This window comes from Haliotis rubra, unplaced genomic scaffold (assembly GCF_003918875.1).
Source record: "Haliotis rubra isolate DU_JTF1 unplaced genomic scaffold, ASM391887v1 Scf69, whole genome shotgun sequence".
NCBI lineage: Eukaryota > Metazoa > Mollusca > Gastropoda > Lepetellida > Haliotidae > Haliotis > Haliotis rubra.
The window spans coordinates 1,215,997-1,242,309 of record NW_025767401.1 but is presented as its reverse complement, the minus strand read 5'-3'; the positions used below and the strand labels follow the sequence as shown (position 1 = coordinate 1,242,309).

The 26,313-nt window shown below is 43.8% G+C and overlaps 1 protein-coding gene across 2 annotated transcripts in view; it reads right to left on the bottom strand.

The window, feature by feature from the left end:
- Positions 1–26,313, bottom strand: part of LOC124258367 (galactocerebrosidase-like) — a 46,980-nt gene that overhangs the window by 10,700 nt on the left and 9,967 nt on the right. Inside the window, exons 5-15 of one of the 2 annotated variants that reach the window (XM_046692458.1) lie at positions 24,796–24,960; positions 17,991–18,029; positions 16,922–17,049; positions 16,294–16,411; positions 9,978–10,015; positions 9,423–9,547; positions 7,682–7,821; positions 5,541–5,630; positions 3,744–3,833; positions 2,288–2,432; positions 1,031–1,205 (exon numbers count right to left, since the gene is read on the bottom strand). In XM_046692458.1, the coding sequence (XP_046548414.1) occupies positions 1,031–1,205; positions 2,288–2,432; positions 3,744–3,833; positions 5,541–5,630; positions 7,682–7,821; positions 9,423–9,547; positions 9,978–10,015; positions 16,294–16,411; positions 16,922–17,049; positions 17,991–18,029; positions 24,796–24,960 (1,253 nt within the window). The remainder of the gene's footprint in view (positions 1–1,030; positions 1,206–2,287; positions 2,433–3,743; positions 3,834–5,540; positions 5,631–7,681; positions 7,822–9,422; positions 9,548–9,977; positions 10,016–16,293; positions 16,412–16,921; positions 17,050–17,990; positions 18,030–24,795; positions 24,961–26,313) is intronic. The other variant, XM_046692457.1, reaches the window with a different exon arrangement.

The following is a 26,313-nucleotide window of genomic DNA, read 5'->3' as shown; positions in this document are numbered from 1 at the left end:
AAATTGTTTGAAACACCCTGTCTACAAATTGTTTGGAAACACCCTGTCTACAAATTGTTGTGAACACCCTGGCTACAGATTGATGTGAACACCTTGTCTACCAACTGTCGTGATCACCCTGTCTACAAATTGTTGGAAACACCCTGTCTACAGATTGTTGTGAACACCCTGTCTACAGATTGTTGTGAAGACCCTGGCTACAGATTGATGTGAACACGCTGTCTACATATTGCTGTGAACACCCTGTCTACAGATTGATGTGAACACCTTGTCTACCAACTGTCGTGAACAACCTGTCTACAGATTGTTGGAAACACCCTGTCTACAGATTGTTGTGAACACCCTGTCTACAGATTGTTGTGAACACCCTGTCTACAGATTGTTGTGAACACCCTGTCTACAGATTGTTGTGAAGACCCTGTCTACCAACCGTCGTGAACACCCTGTCTACCAACTGTCGTGAACACACTCTCTACAGATTGTCATGAACACCCTGGCTACAGATTGATGTGAACACCCTGTCTACAAATTGTTGTGAACACCTTGTCTACATATTCTCATGAACACCCTGGCTACAGGCAGTTGTGAACACCCTGGCTACATATTCTCATGAACACCCTGGCTACAGATTGTTGTAAACACCCTGTCTACAGATTGTTGTGAAGACTGTCTACAGACAGTTGTGAACACCCTGTCTACAGATTGTCATTAACACCCTGGCTACAGATTGTTGTGAACACCCTGGCTACATATTTTCATGAACACCCTGGCTACAGATTGTCATGAACACCCTGGCTACAGATTGTTGTGAAAACCCTGGCTACATATTCTCATGAACACCCTGGCTACAGATTGTCGTGAACACCCTGTCTACAGATTGCTGTGAACACCCTGGCTACAGATTGTCATGAACACACTGGCTACAGATTGTCATGGACACCCTGGCTACAGATTGTCATGAACACCCTGGCTACAGATTGTCATGAACACCCTGGTTGCTGAAGAGAGCCTGGCACTGTATCCTTCTTACCAGTTGTGAGAGCCAATGACATTTAGTGATATCTTCAGGCTCTCAGCTTGACACCACACCACAGGCTGAGCTAACACTTTCTGCCTCATCACCTTGTTGGAGGCATCATCCTGTGCAACCTCAAACACCCCCATTTGCTGAGCAAGGTCGTAAGGCTCCATAAAGATCTCATAGCCTAAACAATAGTAGGAAGAGTAGAAGAGGGGTTCACATGTAAACCGGTGTATGGCACACTCAATGAGACACAATGGCAATGGGGAATTATTTTGGAAGCTGTAAGGAAGACAATTTAAGCATGCATATCAAAGCACACATAGCATGCAGGTTAAAATTCAGGATCAGGACAGGGACAGCACCTTCAACACTGGACAGGAGTATTCACCAGTAAGCGAGGTGGGATTTACGCCGCTTGGAACAGTATCTCAGTCAGCTAGGCAGGAGGAAAGTAGAAATAGCGAGTATTGTTTCATGCCACTTTGAGCAGCAATATCATGGCCGGGGACACCAGAACTGGGCTTCACACACTGTACCCATGTGGGGAATTGAACCCGTGTTTTCATTGTGACCAGCGAACACTTTAACCACTGGACCACCCCACCGCCCAGGAAAGCCAGGAGTGAAGCCAGTCCTAGGTGTTTACAGCATTGCTGAAACCTACAGGCACAGGTATGGTGGTTAGCAACTAACAGCCATAAACAGGCTGAACTTAGCATTCAACCTATCATCATTTCATCCTGGCATATGAAAGGGACACAACACTGTAAACAAACAGCAGCACACCTCAGATGTTCAAAGAAACCATTCCCCAGTCATTATCAAACATAAGGTACAGTGAAGAAAAAGGTTTTAACCGCTGTGATTCAGCTGAAGTTTAACACTAGAATCTATAAAATGATAATATGCCATGTAAAATAAGATCATGTGAGCGCGAAAGACACAGAAGTGATAAAATTACTTCAAGTACTAGACAGTGTAAGGTAATGCTTCCTGAGTTATAGATCCGACTCTTCATTTACTATAATAGTCTTCGCTAGAACATTCTGTCTTTGTACTGTTACAATGCTTTATAAAAGGGTTCACTGAGAGTGACAAGTATCATTGTGCTACCATACAAAATGTAAATATGAAACAGAAATATTCATGAAATTGTGACACGAATTTGTTATGAACCAGTTGCAGTTAATGAAACCAAATTCAACTAATAGTTCAAGATGAAGTCGTTAGTTACCATGGTTACATAACAGAAATAAGATCTACCTTCAAAGTCTTCTGTGTAGGGGAGGGGGAAGGGCTTGGAGGCAGGTGGGGCATTGTCAAATGTCCCCTTCTGCCCGACTTCAAGTGTTGTCAGAGTGTAGATTTCATCTGGGTTCACCTTGAGAGATGCCTTGCCGTTCACAATCTGCAGGTAAAACCGTCATGACACAACATACAATTTCATGTTCTACAAGACCAAGCTGTAAAATTTATCTTTTGACACTGACAGGAATTAACTGTTTACTGCCATATGGCAATAAAACCATGGCAACACAAACCTAAGAGTAATGTACATGCGAATCATACTTGCATTTCCTTTAAAATTGAAAATGTACAAATCCAATACAACCACATAAAATTTGCTTCATAATAACTCATTGGAAAGGCATCAGTAGTCAGAATATTAATCAAAGGTTAAAAACTAAAATTGTAACAAAGGGAGGTAACTCCAGATTGGACTGGCATGTTTGTGATGTCATCATGTCATTAAAACTTCAACAATAGGCTGAGTATGGTTTTACGCCGTTTTTAGCAATATTCCAGCAATATCATGGCGGGGGACAGCAGAAATGGGCTTCACAAGTTGTACCCATGTGGGGAATCGAACTGGGCCTTCGGCATGACAAGCGAACGCTTTAACCACTAGGCTACCCCACCGCCCCTTCAACAATAGGAGTGCCACCCAGAAAATCTTGCAGTACACAGACAGAAGCTTGGGTTCAATATTTCAATGTACCAGTTCCACTTCCCAATAAGACCATCATCCATAGAAGTTGTGATTGAACTGAAATATGGCTTGAGAGATGGGAGTGAGTTTAGTTTTAAGCCGCTTTTAGCAATATTCCAGCAATATCACACATTGTGCCCATGTGGGGAATTGAACTTGGATCTTCAGCGTGACGAAGCCAAGTATAAAAAATGCCGTGTTTCAGATTACACCTCTTTAAAATTTAGGGTAGGTAGGTAGGATATTTCTTTTTACATTTTCTTTTAGATGTAAAAGTACAAACTATTAACACATTTATCAATGTATAAGTGTTTATTCAATCAAGCTTACGGCCTTCATGTTGACACTATCTATCAGAATGACTGATGCCTGTCGGTGCCAGGGAAAAAACAATGGTATCTGAAAGCTTATTATATTCATACCGCTTAAAAGAGATAAGGTCGGCACCAGAATTCAAGGGTCAGTTGGGTAATCGGAACCACTTTTTATTGGGTGTGTGTGTGTGTGGTGTGTGTGTGTGCTGGGGGCTGAGTGAATGTTTTAACCACTAGGTTCCCCCACCGCCCCTGAGAGATGGGAAATAAACAGGATGAATTTCACTGCTGGTGTGTTTATATGGTGAGTGGGGAGTTTTATTGTAAGATTACAGTTTCACTGTCTCAGTCTGAGCTTACAACCCCTCAAGTGGACATGCATGTTTGAGACCGGGGAATGTAAACAGATGCTGACCGAGAGTTTGTTCTGTTTCATGAAGAACACGTCTGCTTCATTTCCGTAGCTGGGCTTGCTGTACCACACATTGAGAGAAGTCAGAGCTGCCTGTAACAGAGAACAGAGTACACTTCCTTCAGCTGGACCAGTCCTACATCCTGACACCTGTGTAGAATTCTTCCCCACTGTCCCGTTCTAACACCTAAACACTGAGGTGGTTTCTTGATACAAATACTGACGACTAAAACCTCTCTAGGATGCTGCTTAATTGTAAATGTGGTGTGAGCTGATAATATTTACTCTGCCCTGGACTACAACTCAGTAAGAATCCCTTTATTAAATCAATTATATCCCTGTATTCTCTTTTTTTCATGTTCACAAGTAGTCATGTTCGATCTAAAGAATGAGCTAAGCATTCATGTCAAGTAATAATGAAATTAAGTTTGGTATTCAGGTCCCACATATTCTGGTACAAAAACATAGAACTCAAACACAACTAAAAACTGAATCCATTATTTGTGTGATACAAAAACTTCAACATCACAGCACGCAATTCAAACATGCTTCTATGTATATTACCCATACTTTTCATTAACTAAAAAACCCTGTGCATGCATAAAAAGTTCCAAATAAAATGTAAAATTTGAAAAAGGCATTTCAGAGGTTCTTACCGAAACCGTCACCGAGTCCACACTAGTTCAACATCTATGATAAGTGTTCACACTGACGCGACCAACTTACGAAACTGGAATTAAAATGCATGACGATCTCTGTAGCTGTGACTTTGAATGGCACTATGGGAGGTCGGATACAATACGAGTGGCTAAATGTCTGTCATAAAATAGAAAAAGTTAGTGACAACATTATACAAGAAGGTGACACAGTAATGACGGATGACACCACACAAGATACAAGTGAGTGAGTGATTGAGTTTAGTTTTACGCAGCTTATATCAGCAATATCACGGCGGGGAACACCAGAAATGGGCTCCACATACTGTGACAATGTGGTGAATCGAACCCAGGTCTTCGGCGTTATGAGCGAAAGCTTTAACCACTAGGCTACCCCTCCGCCCCCCTACAAGGGGCATAATGGCATTACCATATCGGATATCAAGTTGTGGACTAACTACAAGCCTACACAAGCTCCATTCACTTTCATGTCCCTGTTAAAGACACCATGTGATCCCAGACAGATAACTCTCAAGACCAGGTACCAGTTATGACAGTTGCGGTCCATGTTTGGTCGAAATCACTATTCTCTAAAACAGTCTGTGATGGACACGCTCAATTACAGCATAAATCATGTTCATTAATTTCCTAGGAAATGAATAAGAATATGAATATGTTTTGATGCAAGAGAGGAAAACACACTCCATGCGGATGAGTGTCAAGTGATGAAGGAGACCTACTTCTTCATTTTTCATGCTAAAAATCTCAAAATAGTTTTAGTTTGTAGATCACATTTTCCATGAAAAAAATATAGGTTCTATGTAAAAACATATTCTGATCTTGCAATGCTGTGCTAACATTTCTGTTTAGACCCCTGACATATTGGCACTAGCTGTATCTACTTGAGGGGTGGTGGGGTAGCCGAGTTGTTAAAGTGTTTGCTCATCACGCCGAAAACCCGGGTTCGAGTCCCCACATGGGTAAAATATGTGAAGTCCATTTCTGGTGTCTCCCGACATGACATTGCTAAAGCGGCTTAAAACTAAACTGTATCCTCTTGATGAAGCATTAAGTTGAAATATGTCAGTGTCTGTGTGGAATCATGAGCCAGTACCTTCTCACCTTCATCAGATCAATCACTTACAAAGCTGCCCTTGAACTCAATTTCCACTGTGGCGGGAGTCACATTGTAAGGAGGGAGAGCCGGACGAATGCACAGGGAGTGGTCATGACTCTGACAACACAAGACTTCACATGACAGCCAGACATAGCAACTAGGGGTGACCACTGAGGGGGAAACAAGTACAGTGAAACCTGTCAAAACTGGCACCCTACAGGACCAATATATAATGCCGGTTTAGACAGGGTGCCGGATTAGACAGGTGCCGAGTTTCACTGTATTGCGATAATGATAGTCTATTGCAACATACTATTGGAGTAGTTTTTTCTGCTTGAATTGTCTCCTTTCCCAAAGGAATGAATAGTTTATATGATATATTAACAAGCTGAAGTAGTTTCAGTCTCTTTTAATAACTGACAAGAAACTTGAAACCCAAAACAGGTTTGTTTAAGTGGCAACAGGGGCGGATAACTCTAAATCAACGTGGATGGATCTGGTACTTCCTGTATTTTGCCCTGCGCATTTATCAACGGAAGTCAATTACTAAACTATTTATAGTCACAAATATTATCGATGCATTGATAGTTTTTCGTTTCTATCATCGATTAATTGCTATCGGAGACTCAACAACTGCAATGCATCGATAGTTCCATACATCTTTACTGCCCTAATAGCAACACTGGGAACAGGGACACTTTAGTGTAACCTCCTAAGGTTCATGATGGAACATTGAACGAATGTTGTCTTATACCACAGCCTTGGCCAAATACATACTAAAGTACTGTCGGAAATAGAAAAAAAATGTATTTTCTCATTTATCTCTACAATTTATGTAGTTGATATGTGAAAGTGTGAAATATCTGTTAATCTAAGTTCGGCCTAACTACAGAGAGATAGGAAACGGAGAAAAGAGACTTTACTGAGGGGAAATTAGTGCAGAAATGAGCAATGCGTTTTTTATGTAAGTCCAAAAAGACTTATTTGGAACAGACCATGGCTTCATGCAAATTAGTGTGCGACGATATTGTATTACAAAGGACACTTTTCAAATGCCCAATTTGAAATTAGACGTAGATTCATTATAAACGATAGCTGACGTAAAAAATAATAACTTTTATGCCGAAACTATTCAGGATGTGGCTACCATGGAGTCTCACTGTCACTATAAAAAGAAACAAATAGGAGGGGTCGTCTCAAAAGCAAAACATGGGGTCGGGCTTGGGGATAAGCTAAGATAAGCTAATCCTTTAGGGCAATTATACTGGGGAGGTACATGGCACATCATAACAATTTAAAAATAATATCCAGTCCTGTCGATCTTCGAGTGGTCATGCCACCTATTTACTATGATGCGTTTCTATGGTTTTCGGGTATCATACTCTTTTACATATCTCAACATAAACTATATGAAACTATATGAAAGAAAGACACGTTAGATGTTAATCAATAGATGAGACATAGTCAACACACATGAAAAAGCACAAAATATCTTTGACATGACCCCTTGTGCCTGTAGGCAGCACATGCATTTCATGCCAGGTGAGTCGACGGTCCGTCGTCATACCTGGCTGAACGACCTAATTACCATCTATAGTCTGATCTATTGTTTTCAGCAGCTATTCATTTTTTTCTAAGTTTTGCCTGATTTTACGAGTAAACATGCTTTTCTGGATATCGTATTACGCATCCAACTGAACGCCCAGTTAGGCCGAAGTGGGTAATTTCAACATATGCTATTTGCAATTTCTGACAGTACTATAGCAAAGTGCCTCATACTGATTCATCCCCATGTGTCAGCTGTTGGGAACCTGGATCTATCCTTCTCCTGTATCACCAAGACTCAGCATGATGCTTTTACAAAGTTTGAAAATACACTTCCATACACAACTTTATGGGGAAAGAAAAATATATTGCCAAGTAGCAAAACAATTAAACTGGTGAAAACAAAATAACTTTAAATCTCTGTAGGTCTACGCAAGGTGTTTCAATTTTCTTTGCATTAAAGAATTAGAATACATATTTAGAGATGGCATACATTTATCATGTATAAGTTTATTTTCATTTATTCACAGATATTAAGCAAAGAACTAGGAAGATCCCATCTAACTACGCTCATTTATTGATTCAAGTGAAACCCATAACCATGGTAACAAACCAATACCAACCATGGTTTCTATGACGATGGTGAGGTCCTTCTCATCAGGACTGACGAGACCTACAAAGCTACCCCCGGTCTCCAGTTTCCCCACCCCGGCGCCATGACGCAAGTACTTCCATCCTATCTCTGTGAACTGGGTCGTGTGAGCTGAAACAGCAGGAAGAAGATGTTGTCTTCACATCTTGCAGACAAAAAGCAGTTTCGTGACAGCTGTAGATCAAAAGCCCATAGTCTAGGGCAGTAGCACTCCTTTATTCACTAATTTAGCACTAAAAATATACATGATAGAACAAAAGCAGTAGTTCTATTACCTGACAGATTCTAATTTAAGGTGCAGATCCAAACTACTGTAATAAAGCCTCTTTTAGAGTAGAAAAACGCAATACTTGTGTTTGTTCAAAGCACAAAACCATTATTATGTTGGTCAGTGGATCAGAGTGAACTAACTCATATCTCCAAACTTGAGGAATAGTCTGATTCAGCACAGAGGTACTCAATGATCTGACAAGACAGAATAGACATGGAATATATACCAACAATAGATGAACTTAACAATAGATCTCAAAGACAGCTATAAAGCCTGTTCTTTCCAATCTAATGAAACCACTAACTCTAACCTCTTCCCCTCCCGCTACCAACCCTTGTGATCCATATAGGACTCTGGACGACACAGTTCCTGCTACCATCCCTTGTGATCCATATAGGACTCTGGACGACACAGTTCCCGCTACCATCCCTTGCGATCCATATAGGACTCTGGACGACACAGTTCCTGCTACCATCCCTTGTGATCCATATAGGACTCTGGACGACACAGTTCCCGCTACCATCCCTACCTGTGATCCATATAGGACTCTGGAAGACATAGTTCCCGCTACCATCCCTACCTGTGATCCATATAGGACTCTAGTTCCCGCTACCATCCCTACCTGATCCATATAGACTCTGGATAGTTCCCCGCTACCATCCCTACCTGTGATCCACATAGGACTCTCCACAACATAGTTCCCACTACAATCCCTACCTGGATCCATATAGGACTCTGGACGGTGTAGTTCCAGCTACCATACCTGTTCCACATATACAACATAGTTCCCACTACCATCCCTACCTGTGATCCATATAGGACTCTGGAAGACATAGTTCCCGCCACCATCCCTACCTGTGATCCATATAGGACTCTGGATAGTTCCCTGCTACCATCCCTACCTGTGATCCATCTCTGGAAGACATAGTTCCCGCTACCATCCCTACCTGTTCCCTATATAGGACTCTCCACAACATACCTGTGATCCATATAGGACTCTGGACCTACATAGTTCCCGCTACCATCCCTACCTGTGATCCATATAGGGACATCCCACTACAATCCCTACCTGTGATCCATATAGGACTCTGGACCTGAGTTCCAGCTACCATCCCTACCTGTGATCCATATAGGACTCTCCACAACATAGTTCCCACTACCATCCCTACCTGTGATCCATATAGGACTCTGGAAGACATAGTTCCCGCTACCATCCCTACCTGTGATCCATATAGGACTCTGGACGACATAGTTCCCGCTACCATCCCTACCTGTGATCCAGATAGGACTCTCCACAACATAGTTCCCACTACAATCCCTACCTGTGATCCATATAGGACTCTCCACAACATAGTTCCACTACAATCCCTACCTGGACCATATATAGGACCATGGACTCCCTACCTGTGATCCACAACATAGTTCCCACTACCATCCCTACCTGTGATCCATATAGGACTCTGGACGACGTAGTTCCCACTCCAAGGTTCTACAGCTGTCATCAGCCCGTCTCTGTAGAATGGCAGGGCTTGGTAGTAGCTGGCAATCAGGTTCCAGGAGATGGTGCTGAAATTACATGGCCCTCAATAATGGAACTAAAATGCTCTAACATATGTTATATTTGCGATTACACTTTCTCACTGAAGTTCAGATTCTAGTAATTTTGTTGGGTTGAGTCCCATCTGGTATTCGAACCCACACCCAACAAAAGTACTAGAATCTGTACTTTACTACGAATGTGTAATCCCAAATATAACATATGTCTTATGTGACCGCTTTCTAAATGGCACTGCGTATTCATAAAGTGCTCTATGTTTAAATGTAAGCTGATGTAAGCGAGCCCAAGATTACTGCATTGTCCTAAAGACAACTGGCCATCCAGAGATCAATGACACTGAGGACCATACTCCTTTGATTCGCCAACAAATCATGATCAGTCTATTGGGACAACCAAAAGTTTTGTATTTTTATTGGATATAATTTTCAAATAACCCACCTTGTCATGTAGCCATTCACATAATTTTGATTTAGAATCTGAAACAGATATCAATTCCTCATTAAACACTGAAAGATGAACTTGTTAAAGGTGCCTTATTTGAACATGTCAGTTCATTTGGTGCAGAAAGTATACATAGAAGTGAAGAATGTAATTTTCTGAGTAAAATTGATATTTTATACTTATCCTGACTCATGTATTATTGCTTGTCTCCTTCCTTTCCTGAACGTTAGTGGAACACTTGTATCTCCTTTTTGAAGCTCCCTTTAATAAAGCAGACGTAAAATCACTACTCACCACGAGTTGTCTCCCTCTCGGTTTTGGCGGGAAAACGGTGCCCCCCCGTCTTCCCATGCTTCACTCTCTCCAAATTGCTAGCCCGACACTTCTATTTACAGGGAAATCCAAAGTGGCTAGTGGGGAGGTTGGGAGGGCTTACCTCATGAGTCAGGATAAGTATAAAATATCAGTTTTACTCAGAAAATTACATATTTTTTCTTATCCTGACTCATGTATTATTGCTTGTAGAATCCGACGGATCTGGTGGTGGGTCAAGCCACTTCTGGATTCCAATTAGTGATTTACGTCTACTTCCTGGTAGCACTTCAATTTACTGCTAGGCTCTGCTGCTGCTGTTACCCTTTTCTTCCAGCTTTCTCTGATGGGGGGACCACAATTGTTAACTTTTGGTCCTTACTTCTGTTAACATTTTTATGTGCATTTTTGCAACTCCATCTCTTGATGCAAGCATCAAGTGGAGAAGCGACCCTTCTTATGTACGAGTACGTCCTTACAAGTACTGGGTCTTATCACTTATGCTAGTCTGTCTTAGATGTGCATATGGACTCTAAAGCTGTAACTCTCCTGAGTGTTAGCTTTTGCAAGTCATGTGATAAAAGGGCGAGACTCTGTCTCAGCGCCTCTGTGGAACTGTCAATTGTTGTGCTACAACAAGTGGGCCGAAATGGTGAATGCCAGAGCCGTCTTCAGTGGCGATGTCTCTCAGGTAGTGGTTGGCAAACACCATGTCCGATTTCCAAAAGCAGCCCTCCATTATCCTCGTGATAGAGCAGTTTCCATGTAGAGCGAGTGTTGACGTCAGAGCTCTAATTTCATGTGGATTGGAGGCTCTTGGAGGATCAAGTCCTGCTGCTTTGTAGGCCCGTAGGATGACAGTTCTCATCCATATTGCTATCGTAGTGCGAGAGATCTCCGTCTGTGTCTCTGCCGATATAGGGATGAAAAGACGCTTGAATTTTCGTCTCCTGGTCCTAGACCTTTGTAGGTAGACTTTTAATGCTCTTACTGGGCACAAGGATCCTGTGGCCCAAGGACTGATGATAGTGCTGGGATGTGGAATTGTCTGTCCGGTTGACCTGGCAGTTGATTCTTTGCTATAAAGTCCCATCTCAGTCCCATATGCACGATGTTTCGATTTTCATCAAATCGTGTCCTTTCAAAGTCTAGAGCATGTATTTCCGACATCCTTGCTGCTGTTGCTAAGGCAATCAGGAATAGAGTTTTCTGCGTCAAGAACTCAAAAGATGTCCTATCTAATGGTTCATAAGCGTCACTGGTGAGATGCCGTAGAACTATGTTGAGGTCCCAAGCCGGAGCTTTAAATCTCTGTTGTTGGTCCTCCAGTTTAAAAGAGCGTAGTAAGGCCAGTAACTCTGGTACCTTAGTCAGTTTTACACTCGTCCTCATAGTGATAACTGAGCTCAATGTTGCTAGGTATGTTGAGAGTGTTGACCCTTTTAACCGCTTCGTTTGTCTTAGGTGACAAAGATAGTCCGCCACTTGAGGGTGTGTCGCTTTCATGGCTGTGAAGCCTGTTTTCGCGTAGGTCTCAAGCTTCGCCACTTGTCATTACAAGTTGCGTGTTGACTTGGCGTAAAGCTAGTGTGACCGCTTTAGCTGCCCTGGTGGAATATCCTCTCTTATTTAAGCACGCCTTGATACGCTCCACGCGTGTAGGCGGAACACCTCGGGGTTGCCGTGTGCTTGCTTTGTGTGTGGATGTACTAGCAAGTTTGTCCACTCTGGGAGTTGCAGTTGAGGCGGTCCCAGTTCTTGTATGAGAATGGGGAACCATATTCTCGCCGGCCAGTAAGGCGTGATCAAAATCAGTTGCAGGTTCTTCGTCTGCATGATTTTCTGCTACACTTTCGGTATTAGAGCTGGTGGTGGGAACGCGTAAGCGTTTAGTCCTTCCCAGGAGATGCTTAGAGCATCTGTTGCCCATGCTCGTGGATCTGGTATTGGAGAGACGAATGTTACCAGTTGATTGTTGAATCTTGTGGCAAATAAGTCTATTAGTGGCGCTCCTATCTCTTGTATGATCTGTTTGAAGATTTCTGGATGTAGCATCCATTCTGTTGGGGATGGCTGAGTTGGACGAGATAGTGCGTCTGCTATCACATTCTTGGCTCCTGGAATGTGGCATGCTTTTATGTGGATGTTCAGGTTGTCTTTTATGCTGAACAGATGAAAGCAAAGGTTCAGAAGGTTCGCCGACCTTGTTGATCTCTGTTTGTTTATGTAGAACGCCCCTGTGGAGTTGTCCGTGTGTACCGTTAGATGAGCATTCTTTAAAATGCTGGCCCAGTGGAGTATGGCGTTTATCACTGCTTTCATTTCTAGCATGATGATGTGCAGATTTTTCTCTTGTACTGTCCATTTCCCAGCTGACACTTCGTTGACGAGGTGTGCTCCCCATCCTTGGAGAGATGCGTCTTGCACTCTGGCTCTGCTAAGTAGGTGCCTCCGCAAACATTCGATCTCTGAGTCCACCATAGTAGATATGGTATTAGTCTGTCCGGGAGTCCGAAGGGGTCCGGATCGTCCAGATGTACATTTACGAAGACCAATAGTGGGCGTAGTTGTAATCTCCCTCTGCGCATCATATCCTGTGCTGACGTGAGGAAACCCAACTGACTCTGCCACTGTCGGAGTGGCCACGGAGAGAGAAGCGCTTGCGATACCATCTGTTGTATCTTTAGCCAACGGTCCTCTGGTACTGTTATGCGGTTTTCTGTTGTGATGAGTCGAATTCCTAGGAACTGCAGGTCCTGTGTAGGCTCTAGTTCCGACTTGAGGACTGAGTAGGCTCTGCCAACTTCGTAGTAATAACGGAGAGCGTAGTGCTTGAGATACAATGGCTTGTATCTAGATCAAACGATCGTGAAACCCTTGCCATGTCCGTGAGGGAAACGCAGCAATGTCCGACTCTGTGACTGCCATCTTTGTGAAGTCTATATAAAGTAGACTGGCTACCGTCATCAAAAGTCCGTCAAACGTATGTTGCTGCAATTCGCCTGATGAATCGTCTTCAATGCTGACAGGGAAGGTCTCTAACTCCGTGAAGACAGCCGAATCACGTAGTTCCCGTCTAACTGGACTGTAATTGAGGCCTTCCTCCCTTGTTGAAAGGTTGTCACTTGTAAGAATTCCCTGACATGTGAACTACGTCCGACTTCTGCGCAGGGTGTTGTCTCTCATGGACCAATCAAAATGAAGCATTTTGATTCCTTTAGCTTCCCGCGATGTGACCGGTGTAGCAGCAAAAAAGGTCCTTGTAGAATCTTGTGCAGTCGTTGATATCTTATCAACACTCGGTCTTGTCTGTAGCCTTCTGGAGTTATACGAGTGACCACGTGTATAGAGGGTTGCATGGTAAACACGCGAAATATTTTGCCGCGTAATACCGATGTAGGTAGGCTGTTTCCCTGGCTGCTGTGACTGTTACTTCAGGCCTGAAGATAATGCAGTCCTCCCTTTATACAGATGATCAGCTGAAGTCTACACCTCCTCAGCGCTGCCACTTGTAGACTGCATTCATCGATCTCAATGAAGTGTCGTAAAATACCCTCTTTGTGTTGAAATACACAGGTCCTTGAAGAGTTGATGGTCAACTTTGTTGTAAGTTCTACAAAGGGAGTCGTTGCTGATTTTGTAGTTTACATCAATCTCTGGAGTCTTTATGCAGGGTCCCATGTAAAGTAGCGGGAATTCCCAAACTTGAACGTTTGGAATATGTTGACTTTGTAACTTCATAGCCTTAGCAAGGCTGCTGCTGAACCCCGCCAATGTGAAGATCTGTACGCAAGTGAAGATCTCTGTATGGACATGAGTCCCGTTATTATCTTCTGATGTAGATATATCTATCTAAAATTTCTCAACGATGTGAATCCCGTCTTGGATTCAGTCTGAAGATCTGCGCAGGTGATGAATTCGGACAAGAGTACCCCTCTTGAACTTCAACACGTGTCCCTCAGTCTTTGCGCCGGTGAAGATCTCTTCGAGGGTGACGCTAGGTCCAGTCCATTAGCCATCCAATATTTTATCTCTGAGTCCAAAAATATGATACCGCTATCGTCCTCTGTATCATGTCCACTGGTATATGATTGTTGAATATCCTTGGAGATCTGCGTGGCGATCTATGTGGCGATCTACGTGGCGATCTGCATGGCGATCTACGTGGTGATCTGCGTGGCAATCTACTTGGTGATTTACGTGGGGATGAGCATGTTGAACTACGAGTAGTTCTAAGAAGTGATCTGTATGGTGACCTGCGTGGAGGTGAGCGTCTACGTGTCCGGGGTTGCCTTCCCGAAGGCAATATATTCCTATGCGGTGAATCCCGTGACAACCTGCATGGTGATGGTGACATTCTTGATGATCTATCTGACGACCTTGCGGCAGGTGAGAGAATTTTGTTGAGGGTCTGAGTCCTGAGACGTCTCTCTGTATCTTCTTGGAGGTGTAAGCCTCTCTGTGATGTAGGTAGCCTGCGCGAAGGCTCTTCATTAGCTTCATCCTCAGATGACGATCTATTTTGGTCGGATGAATGTCCCTTCCTTCGCGCAGGTTCGTTGACGTCGTGCAGGGCAGGTCTGCTCTTAGTCCTAGAGCTAGAACCTTTTGTAGATATCTCAGATGCACCACCGGTGCGGGGTCCTTCGTGCAGCACTGGTCCTGACTTGAGCATGAGAGGCGCTGCCTGACCATCATGCAAGGTCCTTTCCTGCGCGAAGCGCTTCTCCATCAGGCCCATCATCTGTTGGGAGAATTGCTGCATGAAGGTCCCGGGGTTGAATGTCTGCGACGACTGTAGAGATGACGCATCTGAGAGGGTAGCGATATGGTCCAGGGATCGCTGTACCTCATGGGTCCCTGCTGCCAATGTAGAAGGTAACTCAGACTGTGCTGACATTACTGTTGCTGAGGCCTGCGTCTTCTTCTTATGCAGTATCTCTGGGATGAGGATAGGCGGTTCTTCGTACAAGCCTATTTCTTCCATCGGGACGATCTCGGCAGAGAAGGTCCTTGTAGTCTGTGAAGAGCTCCCAGTAGATCTCGTTGAAGCCTTAGGGGCGTAAGGCTTCTTCTGCAACGAAGATGGCCTCTTTATCTTCATATGGGTTGAGGAGTTGTCCGACCTAGAAGATCTTATCTTCGACGTAATGGCGGACTTCATCCCACGCCCATCTTCTGAAGACGCCTCCGGCAGGTCACTGGATGGGAGTATGTCGTCTGACAACGACAGACAGCTCTTAAGGGACTCAGCCGGTTTAGCCATGACTTGTAACAGCCGCCTGGATTTATCCTCAGAGAAATAATAATTATTAAATTCAATTTTTGTTAGTTGCTGACATAATTTACAGCGAGAGCTGGAAGTACATATTGTTGGACAACTAGGGCACAATAATGTGGGTCTGCAGCAGAGAACCTAAACCTAAAACGAAAACAGGTTTTCATGAAATGTAAACAAACCGAACAATCACGTGAAACCGTGAATAAACAGTCAAATTTGCTAATAAATTTCAAACCATATTGTAGAAGGATACACCCTGAAATCTAATAAAGGTAACTTATAGGGTAATAACTAAGTTAGCAAAGGATATAGTGCCGTGTTGGAGACACAGGTGCTCTCCCAACCGTCCACTAGGGCGAAGAAGGAGAGAGTGAAGGCGTCGTTTTCTCGCCAAAACCGAGAGGGAGACAACTCGTGGTGAGTAGTGATTTTACATCTGCTTTATTGAAGGGAGCTTCAAAAAGGAGATACAAGTGTTCCACTAACGTTCGGGAAAGGAAGGAGACAAGCAATAATACATGAGTCAGGATAAGGAAAAATAATGAAATACTGAAACTGGTCAGTTTCACTAAGCTATCGTAGTGTTACGACTGCCGTAAGTCTATGTTACAGTATAGGAGTTACGACAGTTGTAGCGCTACGATAGCTCTGTGAAACAGGGCCCAGGACGATAGGAGACTACTTTTATCCTGTAAGTATGCAACTCAGTCTGGGACTAACCCTGGCCCAGCATCCGCCGCCGACGTTGTCGTTGAAGGTGCTGAAGTCTTCCGAGGACCATAGCTGCTTGCCGGTCTTCATGGCCGCAGTTGTGGTCAAGGTTCCCGGGTAGTGAGTTCTGTCAACAAACCAGAAATATCACAAGGATATTAGTGCCAGACTCTATTTCTAGCTTTCAAGGTTTAAATAGACTAAAATTTCAGTTGAAACATATAAAAGGCAGAAAACAACAACCCCAAAACCCAGTGATTTTGCAAGTAAGAAATATACCAGTTATGGTACATAATGTCTCGTTAGATAAGCCTAGGCAAAGCAGTGGTTGACTGACAGCATGAGAAATCATCATTTGTAGCCTAGTGGTTAAAGCATTCACTTGTCATACTGAAAACTCGGGTTCAGTTCCCACCAGGGGTACCATGTGTGAAGCCCATTTCTGGTGTACTCTGCCATGATATTGTGGGAAGTGGTGTAAAACTAAACTCACTCACTCACACTATACAGGCTGGGAAAGAAATTGCAAAACAGGAATAAAAGTCAAGGTTGAATAAATCTATTCAGCATGTTATATTTCCCAAGAAACCTCCCTATTCCCTGTTGCAGGCTGCAGTCACAGTGTATCTGTCCTTACCCTATGTAGTCGATGGCACTAGCAAGCACCGAATCTTTCTGGATATCGTTGGCAATACCCCATCCTCCATCAGCTGCCACCATACGCACGTTGCTCAGGCCATTGTCATCGAAAGTCTTCCTCAGGATCTAAAAAAGGGAAACATTTCACATTTACATGAACTTGTCCATGAATCTGAAAAAAGAAAGACAACTGCTTCTCAGGCAAAGATTTTTGAAAACAAAATGGGCAGAGCATCTTCTATTGATTTGTATATTTTATCTCCATTTCATAATGATAAACTCTGGACACATTTGTCTCCAGAACATCATTTACCATCTCAACAGCACAGAATTTCTCTTGCCCATGATCTTGAATTTAACAGCCAATTATATGCCCTTCATCTGCGCAGTAGTTTGGGATAGAGAGTGAATGAGTTTCGTTTTATGCGCCTTAGCAATATTCCAGCAGTATCACGGCAGGGGACACAAGAAATGGGCTTCACACATTGTACCCATGTGGGGAATCGAACCCGGGTCTTCAGCGTGACGAGCAAACACTTGAACCATTAGGCTACCTCACCTGCCCAAGCTTGGAATAGATCAACATCCAACACCACAGAGTTGTCCAAGTAACATATTATTACTTCCCGGTAATCTAACTGAGGAATGTGTAACATGACATCCTAGCTGGAAAGACATCTCCATGCCTGCTTCACAACCTTCGCTAACTGCAGTGTTCATTCAAGCATTTCTAAAATGAGAGCCCATGGCTCACCAGCCATCAGTTATGTGGGTCATTAGAAAATATTGTGGGCCATGTCAAATTGCTGTGACTTTTTAGCCATACAGTAAAATGATACACTAAGAGTTGCTGTTTCACTTCCTTTTTCAAACTTTCAATCTAGGTGAGGTCAACAAGAGAAACCAAAGATGTACTTGAGTTTTGCTTGAGTTGCCTAGCGAAAACAAACTTGTGATGCGTTTCATATTTACATTTACGGATGGGCAGACACAACACAACCTGTAGCTAGAAGGACACTGTATCTGTTCCTACACCATACGTGTAGTGTGACACCAGGGCAGCTTACCTTGATGTAGGGGATGTTATAGTCTCTCTCATTCCACACCTGTATACAAAGAGAAGTAAATACACAACTGGAGCCAGTTCAGTATATAATCAACATATTGTGCTCTTAAGACAATAAAGTTTGAGTGAGTTTAGTTTTAAGTCGTTTTCAGAAATATTCCAGCAATGGGCTTCACACATTGTACCCATGTGGGGAATCAAAACCGGGTCTTCGACATGACGAGCGAATGCTTTAACCACTAGGCCACCCCACCACCCCAATCAAGTTTGAAGATTAAGGCAAATCAGAGATGTGTTTAAACTAACAGAACTGACCAACATTTTGTGTTGTTCATCTAACATGACATATATCAACAATGTTAACATGCAGCCCAAGTGTACCAAGAAATGAACATGTAATTTTTAGAGTAAAATTGATATTTTATACTTATCCTGACTCATGCTCTTTTGCTTGTCTTCTTCTTCTTACGAACATAGTGGAACACTTGTATCTCCTTAAATGAAGCTCCCTTCAATGTAAAATCACTAATGGTACTCACCAAGAGTTGCCTCCCTTTGCCCTTTGCGCGGGAACAGGTGTCGCCACCCTCTGGCCTCATGCTTCACTCTCTCCTGATTTTGCGAGCCCAACACTTGAATTTACAGGGAAATCCAAAGTGTTATGTGGGGAGGATGGGAGGGCTTACCTCATGAGTCAGGATAAGTATAAAATATCAATTTTACTCTAAAAATTACATATTTTTCCTTATCCTGACTCATGCTCTTTAGCTTGTAGAATCCTACGGAAACGGAGGTGGGAAGAACAGAATACTTTGGATTTATAAAATTAGTGATTTATATAGATATAACTGTAATAACCCCCTAACAGGAACTTCATAAAGGCATAGACTTAGGATATTTCCTCTATTATAAACCATAGGTTTATATATTGCCATAACTGGGGTATTACAATAATAATATACTATGATATTATCAAATAAAGATATAAAAGCAACTCTGATAGAGAAGCTATACAACTGAACATAATCATCAGTATAAGCTTAAGGCTGAGTAGACCTAAGCTAAGTATATACATAGCCCTAGAACTCCGTAGAGTTATAAGCTAGATAATGCAGGTATGAAATATACATAATAATCTCGTAAGAGTATGTGTTAACGTCTACGAGGGACTGTCAACTGCTGTGCGAGGACCAAGGGACCGAAATGGTGAATACCTGAGACGTCCTCGGTGGTGATATCTCTCAGACAGTGATTAGCAAACACCATGTTAGATTTCCAAAAGCATCCTTCCATAATTGTATTCAATGAACACCTACCGTGTAGGGCGAGAGTGGAAGCCAATGCCCTGATCTCATGGGGATTTGATGCTGTTGGAGGGTCCAGGCCTGCTGCCTTGTAGGCGCTGGTATGACAGTTCTTATCCATATAGATATGGTGGTACGAGATACTTCTGTCTGAATTGTTGCCGATAAGGGGATGAATAATCGTTTGAGAAATCTTCGCCTTGTTTTGGAACGTCGTAAATAGATTTTGAGAGCTCTGACTGGGCAAAGAGATAAGTCCAGTGTATCTTGAGATCCGAGAATCGAAGATAGTGCAGGGATATGGAATAACCTGTCTGGTTGACCTGGTAGTTGATTTTTGGCGATGAAATCCCATCTTAATCCCAGGTGTGCTGTGTTTTGATTGTCATCAAACTGTATCCTCTCATAATCTAGTGCGTGAATTTCTGACATCCTGGATGCCGTGGCTAGAGATAACAGGAAAAGCGTTTTCTGTGAGAGAAATTCAAAGGTTGTCGATTCCAACTGTTCATAAGCCTCACTTGTGAGGTGTTGTAGCACTATATTCAGATCCCAAGCTGGAGCGTGGAACTTCCGCTTTTGGTCCTCCAATCGGAAAGCACGTAATAAGGCCAGAAACTCTGGAGTCTTAGTCAATTTGACACCCGTTCTCATAGTTATCACAGAACTAAGCGCGGCAAGATATGTTGACAATGTCGAGCCTTTTAAATGTTTGTTTTGGCGTAAGTAACACAAATAATCTGCCACTTGTGGATGAGTAGCATGTCTCGCTGTAAATCCCTTATTTGCTGCGTAATTTTCGAAACTGTGCCACTTGTCGCGTACACAAGTTACGTGTAGAATAGCGTAAGGCAAAGCGTGACCGCTTTTGCCTCTGGTAGAATATCCTCTCTTGTTTAAACACATTTTAATACAGTCCATACGCGGAAGTTGGAATACTTCTGGGCTTCCGTGCACCTGTTTGGTGTGTGGATGTACTAATAGATTTGAGCTTTGGTAGCTCTAGTTTCGACTGACCGATTTCTTGAATTAGAATGGAAACCACGTTCTGGCTGGCCAGTAGGGCGCGACCAAAGTGAGTTGGAGGCTCTGTGTTTGTCTGATTTTCTGTAACACTTGAGGTATTATTGCTGGCGGTGGAAACGCGTACGCATTGAGGCCTTCCCAGGATATGCTTAGAGCGTCCGTTGCCCATGCTTGTGGGTCTGGGACTGGTGACACGAATGTCGGTAGCTGATTGTTGAAGCGTGTGGCGAATAGATCTACTAGCGGCGCTCCTATTTGCTTGATTATTTGTGCAAAGATTTCTGTATTGAGCATCCATTCTGTCGGTGACGGTTGATGTGGTTGAGAGAGTGCGTCTGCTAGTACATTCTTGGCTCCGGGAATGTGGCATGCTCTGACATGTAGGTTGAGATCGTGGATTAGATCGAAACAGTTGAAAGCTTAAAGTCAATAGGTTCAGTGATCTCGTTGAGCCTTGTTTGTTCACATAAAACGCCACTGTCGAGTTGTCGGTATGAATCATTAGGTGGGCATTTTGTAGAATGGTGCTCCAATGAAGTATGGCGTTGATTACAGCTTTCATCTCTAACATGTTTATATGGAGCTTGCTTTCTTGCTGATTCCATAACCCTGATGCTGTCCGGTTGGCGAGATGAGCTCCCCAACCTTGGAGTGACGCGTCTACATATAGATGGGTTTTGAATTCCTGCTCTGCTAAACAAATACCTTCGCAGACATTCGACCTCCTGGTCCACCATAGTAGATGAGGTCTGAGATGTTTCAGTAGACTGAATGGTTGTAGGTCGTCGAGATGTGCATTGATGAAGACCTGTAACGGACGTAACTGTAATCTGCCTCTGACTGTCATGTCTTGGGCTGATGTGAGGAGACCCAACAGCCTCTGCCAATGTCGTAGTGGTAACGGAGAGAGTAGAGCTGGCGGAATGGTCTGTTGGATCTTGAGCCAACGGTTTTCTGGTACGACGATACGGTTGAGAGTCGTGATAAATCGAATGCCTAGGAACTGCAGGTCTTGCGATGGTACTAGGTCCGACTTGAGTAAGTTTACTAACCATCCTAGCTGTGTTAGTAGCTTTATGATGTAGTTTAACTGTAGTTTGAGACGCTGTGGATCTTGATCTACTTGTATCCTGTCGTCGAGGTAGAACGCACTGCGTAGCCCTAGACGATGTAGATAGGTGACAATAGGGTTTCGTTATCCTCGTGAATAGCCAGGGGGCTGATGATATTCCGAATGGGAGTACTTTCCATTGGTAATGCAGCCCGTCTAGTGTAAATCGTAGGTATTTCCTGGATTCGGGATGTATCGGGATGTGTAGATATGCGTCTTGCAGATCTATACTGGCCATGTTCTCCATGGGGCGAATCAACTGCCGTAACTGAGGTAGATGTATCATGCGAAACTTTGGTGGTTTGCGTAGATAATTCCTGTTGAAAAAGCTCATGTTGTAAATGAGTCTGTATTTCTCCTTGGAGTTTTTCTTGGGTACTAGGAAAACTGGGGAGTAGAAACCTGGTTCGATGTTTACTTGATCTAGTACTTCTATGGCCTGCTTGGTTAGGAGTGATGTAACAGCCTCTCTTAACTTTGGTAGTTGTTGTGCCTGTAAGTCCAACTTGTGAGGGTTGACTGTCAGCGGAGGCGTGGCCTGTAGTGGGATACTTAAATCCGGTTGAAGAATGTTGGAGACATAAGGGTCTTGTAACATTCCCCAGTTCTCCCAGTGTAGTTGGAGGCGCACCACCCACTTGTGACGGTTGTACTGGAACGGCTGGGGTGGAAGACTCCAGTCGTTCCGAACCTGTCTTTCAGCTGCTTATAGTTGCGGGAACCTCTGGGTGTCCTGCCTCTTCCTGACCCTCCTCTATAGTTGCCATATGGGCTTAATTTAAAAGAATCTTTTCCCCTGGAGCTGGCCATCTACCTATCCCATGCTCTCTGTAGTCCAGTGAATTTAGATATCCCTGAGTATCTTTGTGAAGTCTGCCTGATGACGCTTGGCTAAGCGGTCCATCGACTTTAATCATAAGGACTTCTCTGGAATCCTTAGTGACTTCCTTTGGAGACTTTGTCTATTCCTCCGCCAAAGATGGATGGGGAAGACCACGGGCTGTATAGAGTGGAGCTGTAAAGTTCTCACCCCAGCTGCAGGAAGCGAGGAGGCCTTGACGACGAAGCTAAGGTTAGCTTCTGCTGCTGAGACAGATGTGAGATGATCCGCTAGGAACTGCTGGTCCTTCTTTGCATCAGTAGGGCCGAGTAGATCATCCTATCATCTTCAGAGGTCGTTACTACCAAATCTGGTGATAAGTGTCTCATTGATCGCTCTAGATCTATTTAGGCCAAAGAACATGCGCCTCGGCCATGGTTTCTATCTGCACCAGCTTCGCGATCACCAATCTTGTAATTTGTTCTTGACATCGCTGATCAGCTTGTAGTTTTCATCGATGTCTTGTGCCTTGAAGAAGGGGTCCATGTTGTGAGTTGAGAACTTCTTGGCGTGAAAGTTCGCAGATGTGGTGTCTGCACTTTCGCGGGCTTTATGGAAGGCTGTATCTAGATTCTGTGGCACCGCAGCAATCGGGTCGATTGGAGGTAGGGTGACGGCGCCTGCATCGCCTTCCTTCATCAGGTATGTCTCGCCCGAGTTGCCACTCTTGGAAGGTGAAGAGAGATCTAGGTTGTTTACCATCCAATATCGTATCTCAGCGTCTGAGAAAATGATGCCTCCATCATCTTCTATCCCAGCATCGCTGATGAGAGGTTGATGCTCTTCTGATGGTGGACTGTGTTTCTATCTCTATGTCGGGTGACGCTCGGGAAGACCTGACTGTAGACTTGTGTGCAGACTTGTGTGGTGACCTGTGAGGCGATCGACGTGGTGATGTACGAGGAGATCGGCGCGGTGAGCGGCGACGAGATCGTCTTGGTGATCTGCGTCTATGGGTTGACCTTCTCGGAGACCTGTGAGGAGAATGTTGATAGCTTCGCTAAGCTCTTGTGTAGTCCCTCGAAGTCCTTCTTGACGATGACGATCTGTGGTCAGGTGTCCTTCGTGAAGGCCTTGTCCGGGAACGGCGACTTGACCTTCGCGAAGGCTTCTGTGAGGTCTGGTGGTCTGAGTCCGCATCTAAGGATGAAGCCGAGGAAGGTGATGATCTATCCCGCCTTCGCGAAGGCTGTACATCTGGGTCCTTCGTCGAGGTGGTCTGCGACTTCCTTCGCTGAAGGTGGCTTCGTGGCTGCTACGCTGACAGGGGTGCCTCTGGGGTGTCGCTCATGCTTGGAACCTTCGCGAAGGCTCAGGCCCTGGGCTGGCTGCTTCTCCAGTCTGTAGTGGCCTCCATCATGATCATGATTTGCCGCAACAGTTCATCTGGGATGGTCTGGCGACGGCGTAGTCGGTGCCCTCTCTGGCTGCGATGTTAGCGGGCGGGGCCCTCAGGGAAGTCGCCTGACATCAGTGTAGAGACATCAGGCTGCATGGCGATCTCTGCTGATGTCACTGTAGCTGTCACCGGTCGCTTCTTGTATGCGTGATGGCCGGGATGATGATCGGCTGATCATCATAGAGGCCCAGTTCGGGCGGCTGGAACGATCTCGGCTGAGAAAGTTCTTGACGACTTTCAGACTTTCCCTTGGAGGTAGACGCTGCCCTGGGGGTAAGTGCGAAGTCTGCGTTGAGAAGACGCCGAGGCCCTCTTGGACTTTGGCTGCGATGACGGGATGTCTGGGGAGGCAGGACGCTTCTTGAGGGGCGGACTGCATCCCACGCTCTCCTCCGAAGGGGTCTCTAGCGAACACCAGACGGAGGGGGTCGATCGACAGCAGCTGACTGGATGGGGAATCCGATGTATCGGCCATGTCTAACCCTTTGTTTGCGGACCTATCTGCTGCACGCCTCAAGACGCTAAAGATATTTATTAAAAGCAGAATTAGATAGATTAATGCAGTAACTGCAACGTGAATCAAACGCGCACAAGGCGTAGAACAACTAGGGCATAATACATGCGGTCAGCAACAGAAAAACGTAATCTACAAATAGTACAGATTTTCATCAACGTAATACTAGCTGAACAATCACGAACTCAATGCGAATAAACAGTAGAAATAATGATTAATTATCAATACAAATTAATGAAGGATACTAGCTATACCTCTATAGTAACCTATAAGAGGTAACTAGCTAAGAAAAACCAAAGGATATAGTGTGTAAGGAGACACAGGCGCTCTCACATCCTGCTCACTGGGCGAAGAAGGAGAGAGTGAAGCATGAGGCCAGAGGGTGGCGACACCTGTTCCCGCGCAAAGGGCAAAGGGAGGCAACTCTTGGTGAGTACCAATTAGTGATCTTACATTGAAGGGAGCTTCAATTAAGGAGATACAAGTGTTCCACTATGTTCGCAAGAAGAAGAAGACAAGCAAAAGAGCATGAGTCAGGATAAGGAAAAATAATATTGTTTGAGAGGACCTACCCCAATATAGTCTATGGTAAGATTGTAGTACTTCTTGGCTCCTTGGACCCACTTGAGGATGTAGGTAGCAGTCTGCTTGGGGTTGGTGTAGGGGCTGCGTGTGCCGTCCCCGACCCAACCAGGGAAGGTCCACGGGAGACCATACAACTTGATGTTAGGGTTGCGCTGAAACAGATCCACAATAAATAGCCATCACTCACCTTGAGAATAACCTGCCTAGTACATCATCATCATCATCATCATCATCATCTAGCAGGGATGGTAATGTTGTATATATACATGGAACATCATACATCACTGTACAGAAGAAGGAGTGAAAAACGATGACTTTTCTTCTTTAGATGATCTAAATAGACTCTGTGTGTCCCAAAAGACATTCATATAAAACACTTCAGCATCATGAATCTAGAGTTTACTGAGACTGTGTGGGGATACAATAAGTATTGATAAACCAGGGTTTGTGGACTGTGTGAGTGAGTTTAGGTTTACTCTGCTTTTAGCAATATTCTAGCAATATCACGGCATGGGACACCAGAAAAGGGCTTCAAACCTTGTACCCATGTGGGGAATCAAACCTGGGTCTTTGGTGTGATGAGTGAATGCCTTAACCACTAGGCTACCCCACTGCCATCATACTAGTGAATTTGGACCTTGTGTTTTGAAAGAGTAGGCGTCATGGTAAGAGAGAAACAACACGTTCGAAGAACGAGTGTAATATCTTATTTGACACAAAACATGTTCCATTTAATAACTAACTAAATGGAATATCCATGACGTAAATAAAGTCTAAATTGAGAGGTACATTGAGAGGAAATTGCCCATGGTTGCCATATGCCATGGCAATATTACTATTGTACGATTAAATGGGTATCTAATAACATCAGATATGTATGTTGTATGCATATGTTGTCATGCTTAGAAAATCTGTTTTGTTGTGTTTGTGAAGTTGCTAAGCAACCTTGTGAACAGCTGGTGAATGAGTGACCAATAAGTAAATTTATGAAGAGAATGAGATGCAGAGATACAGGTACTGAAACAAAACAATGAGTTTAACATTGCTTGATTGACTGATTGAGTTTAGCTTTATGCCACATTTAGCAATATTCCAGAAATATCATGGCAGGGGAATTTTTGTGAAAGAGTAACACATGGGCTATGGTAATGAAATTACTGTTTCCTTTCTTTTGAAACAATGCCACTGGCCACTGGCAGGACTCAGATGTGATTGTACAAGAGATCAATTAACTTAGTTTGGAACTCGAGAGAAAGTGTCTGCAGTAGCGTCCGCCATTTTGGTTTGTTTATCCTTACGAGTGCCGGTACCAATCGATTTCTTTTATTTATATGGTTTAAAAGCCATGTGCAATTATATGACCAATAAACATTCTCAAAACTATTAATGTATAATACTATAAAGGAAATACAAAGGTTATTATTAGTTTTGACTACATCACGAAAATTACCGATTGTATCGGATGAACCGGTTCGCGAAAAGTGTACTGCAATATATCATATTGT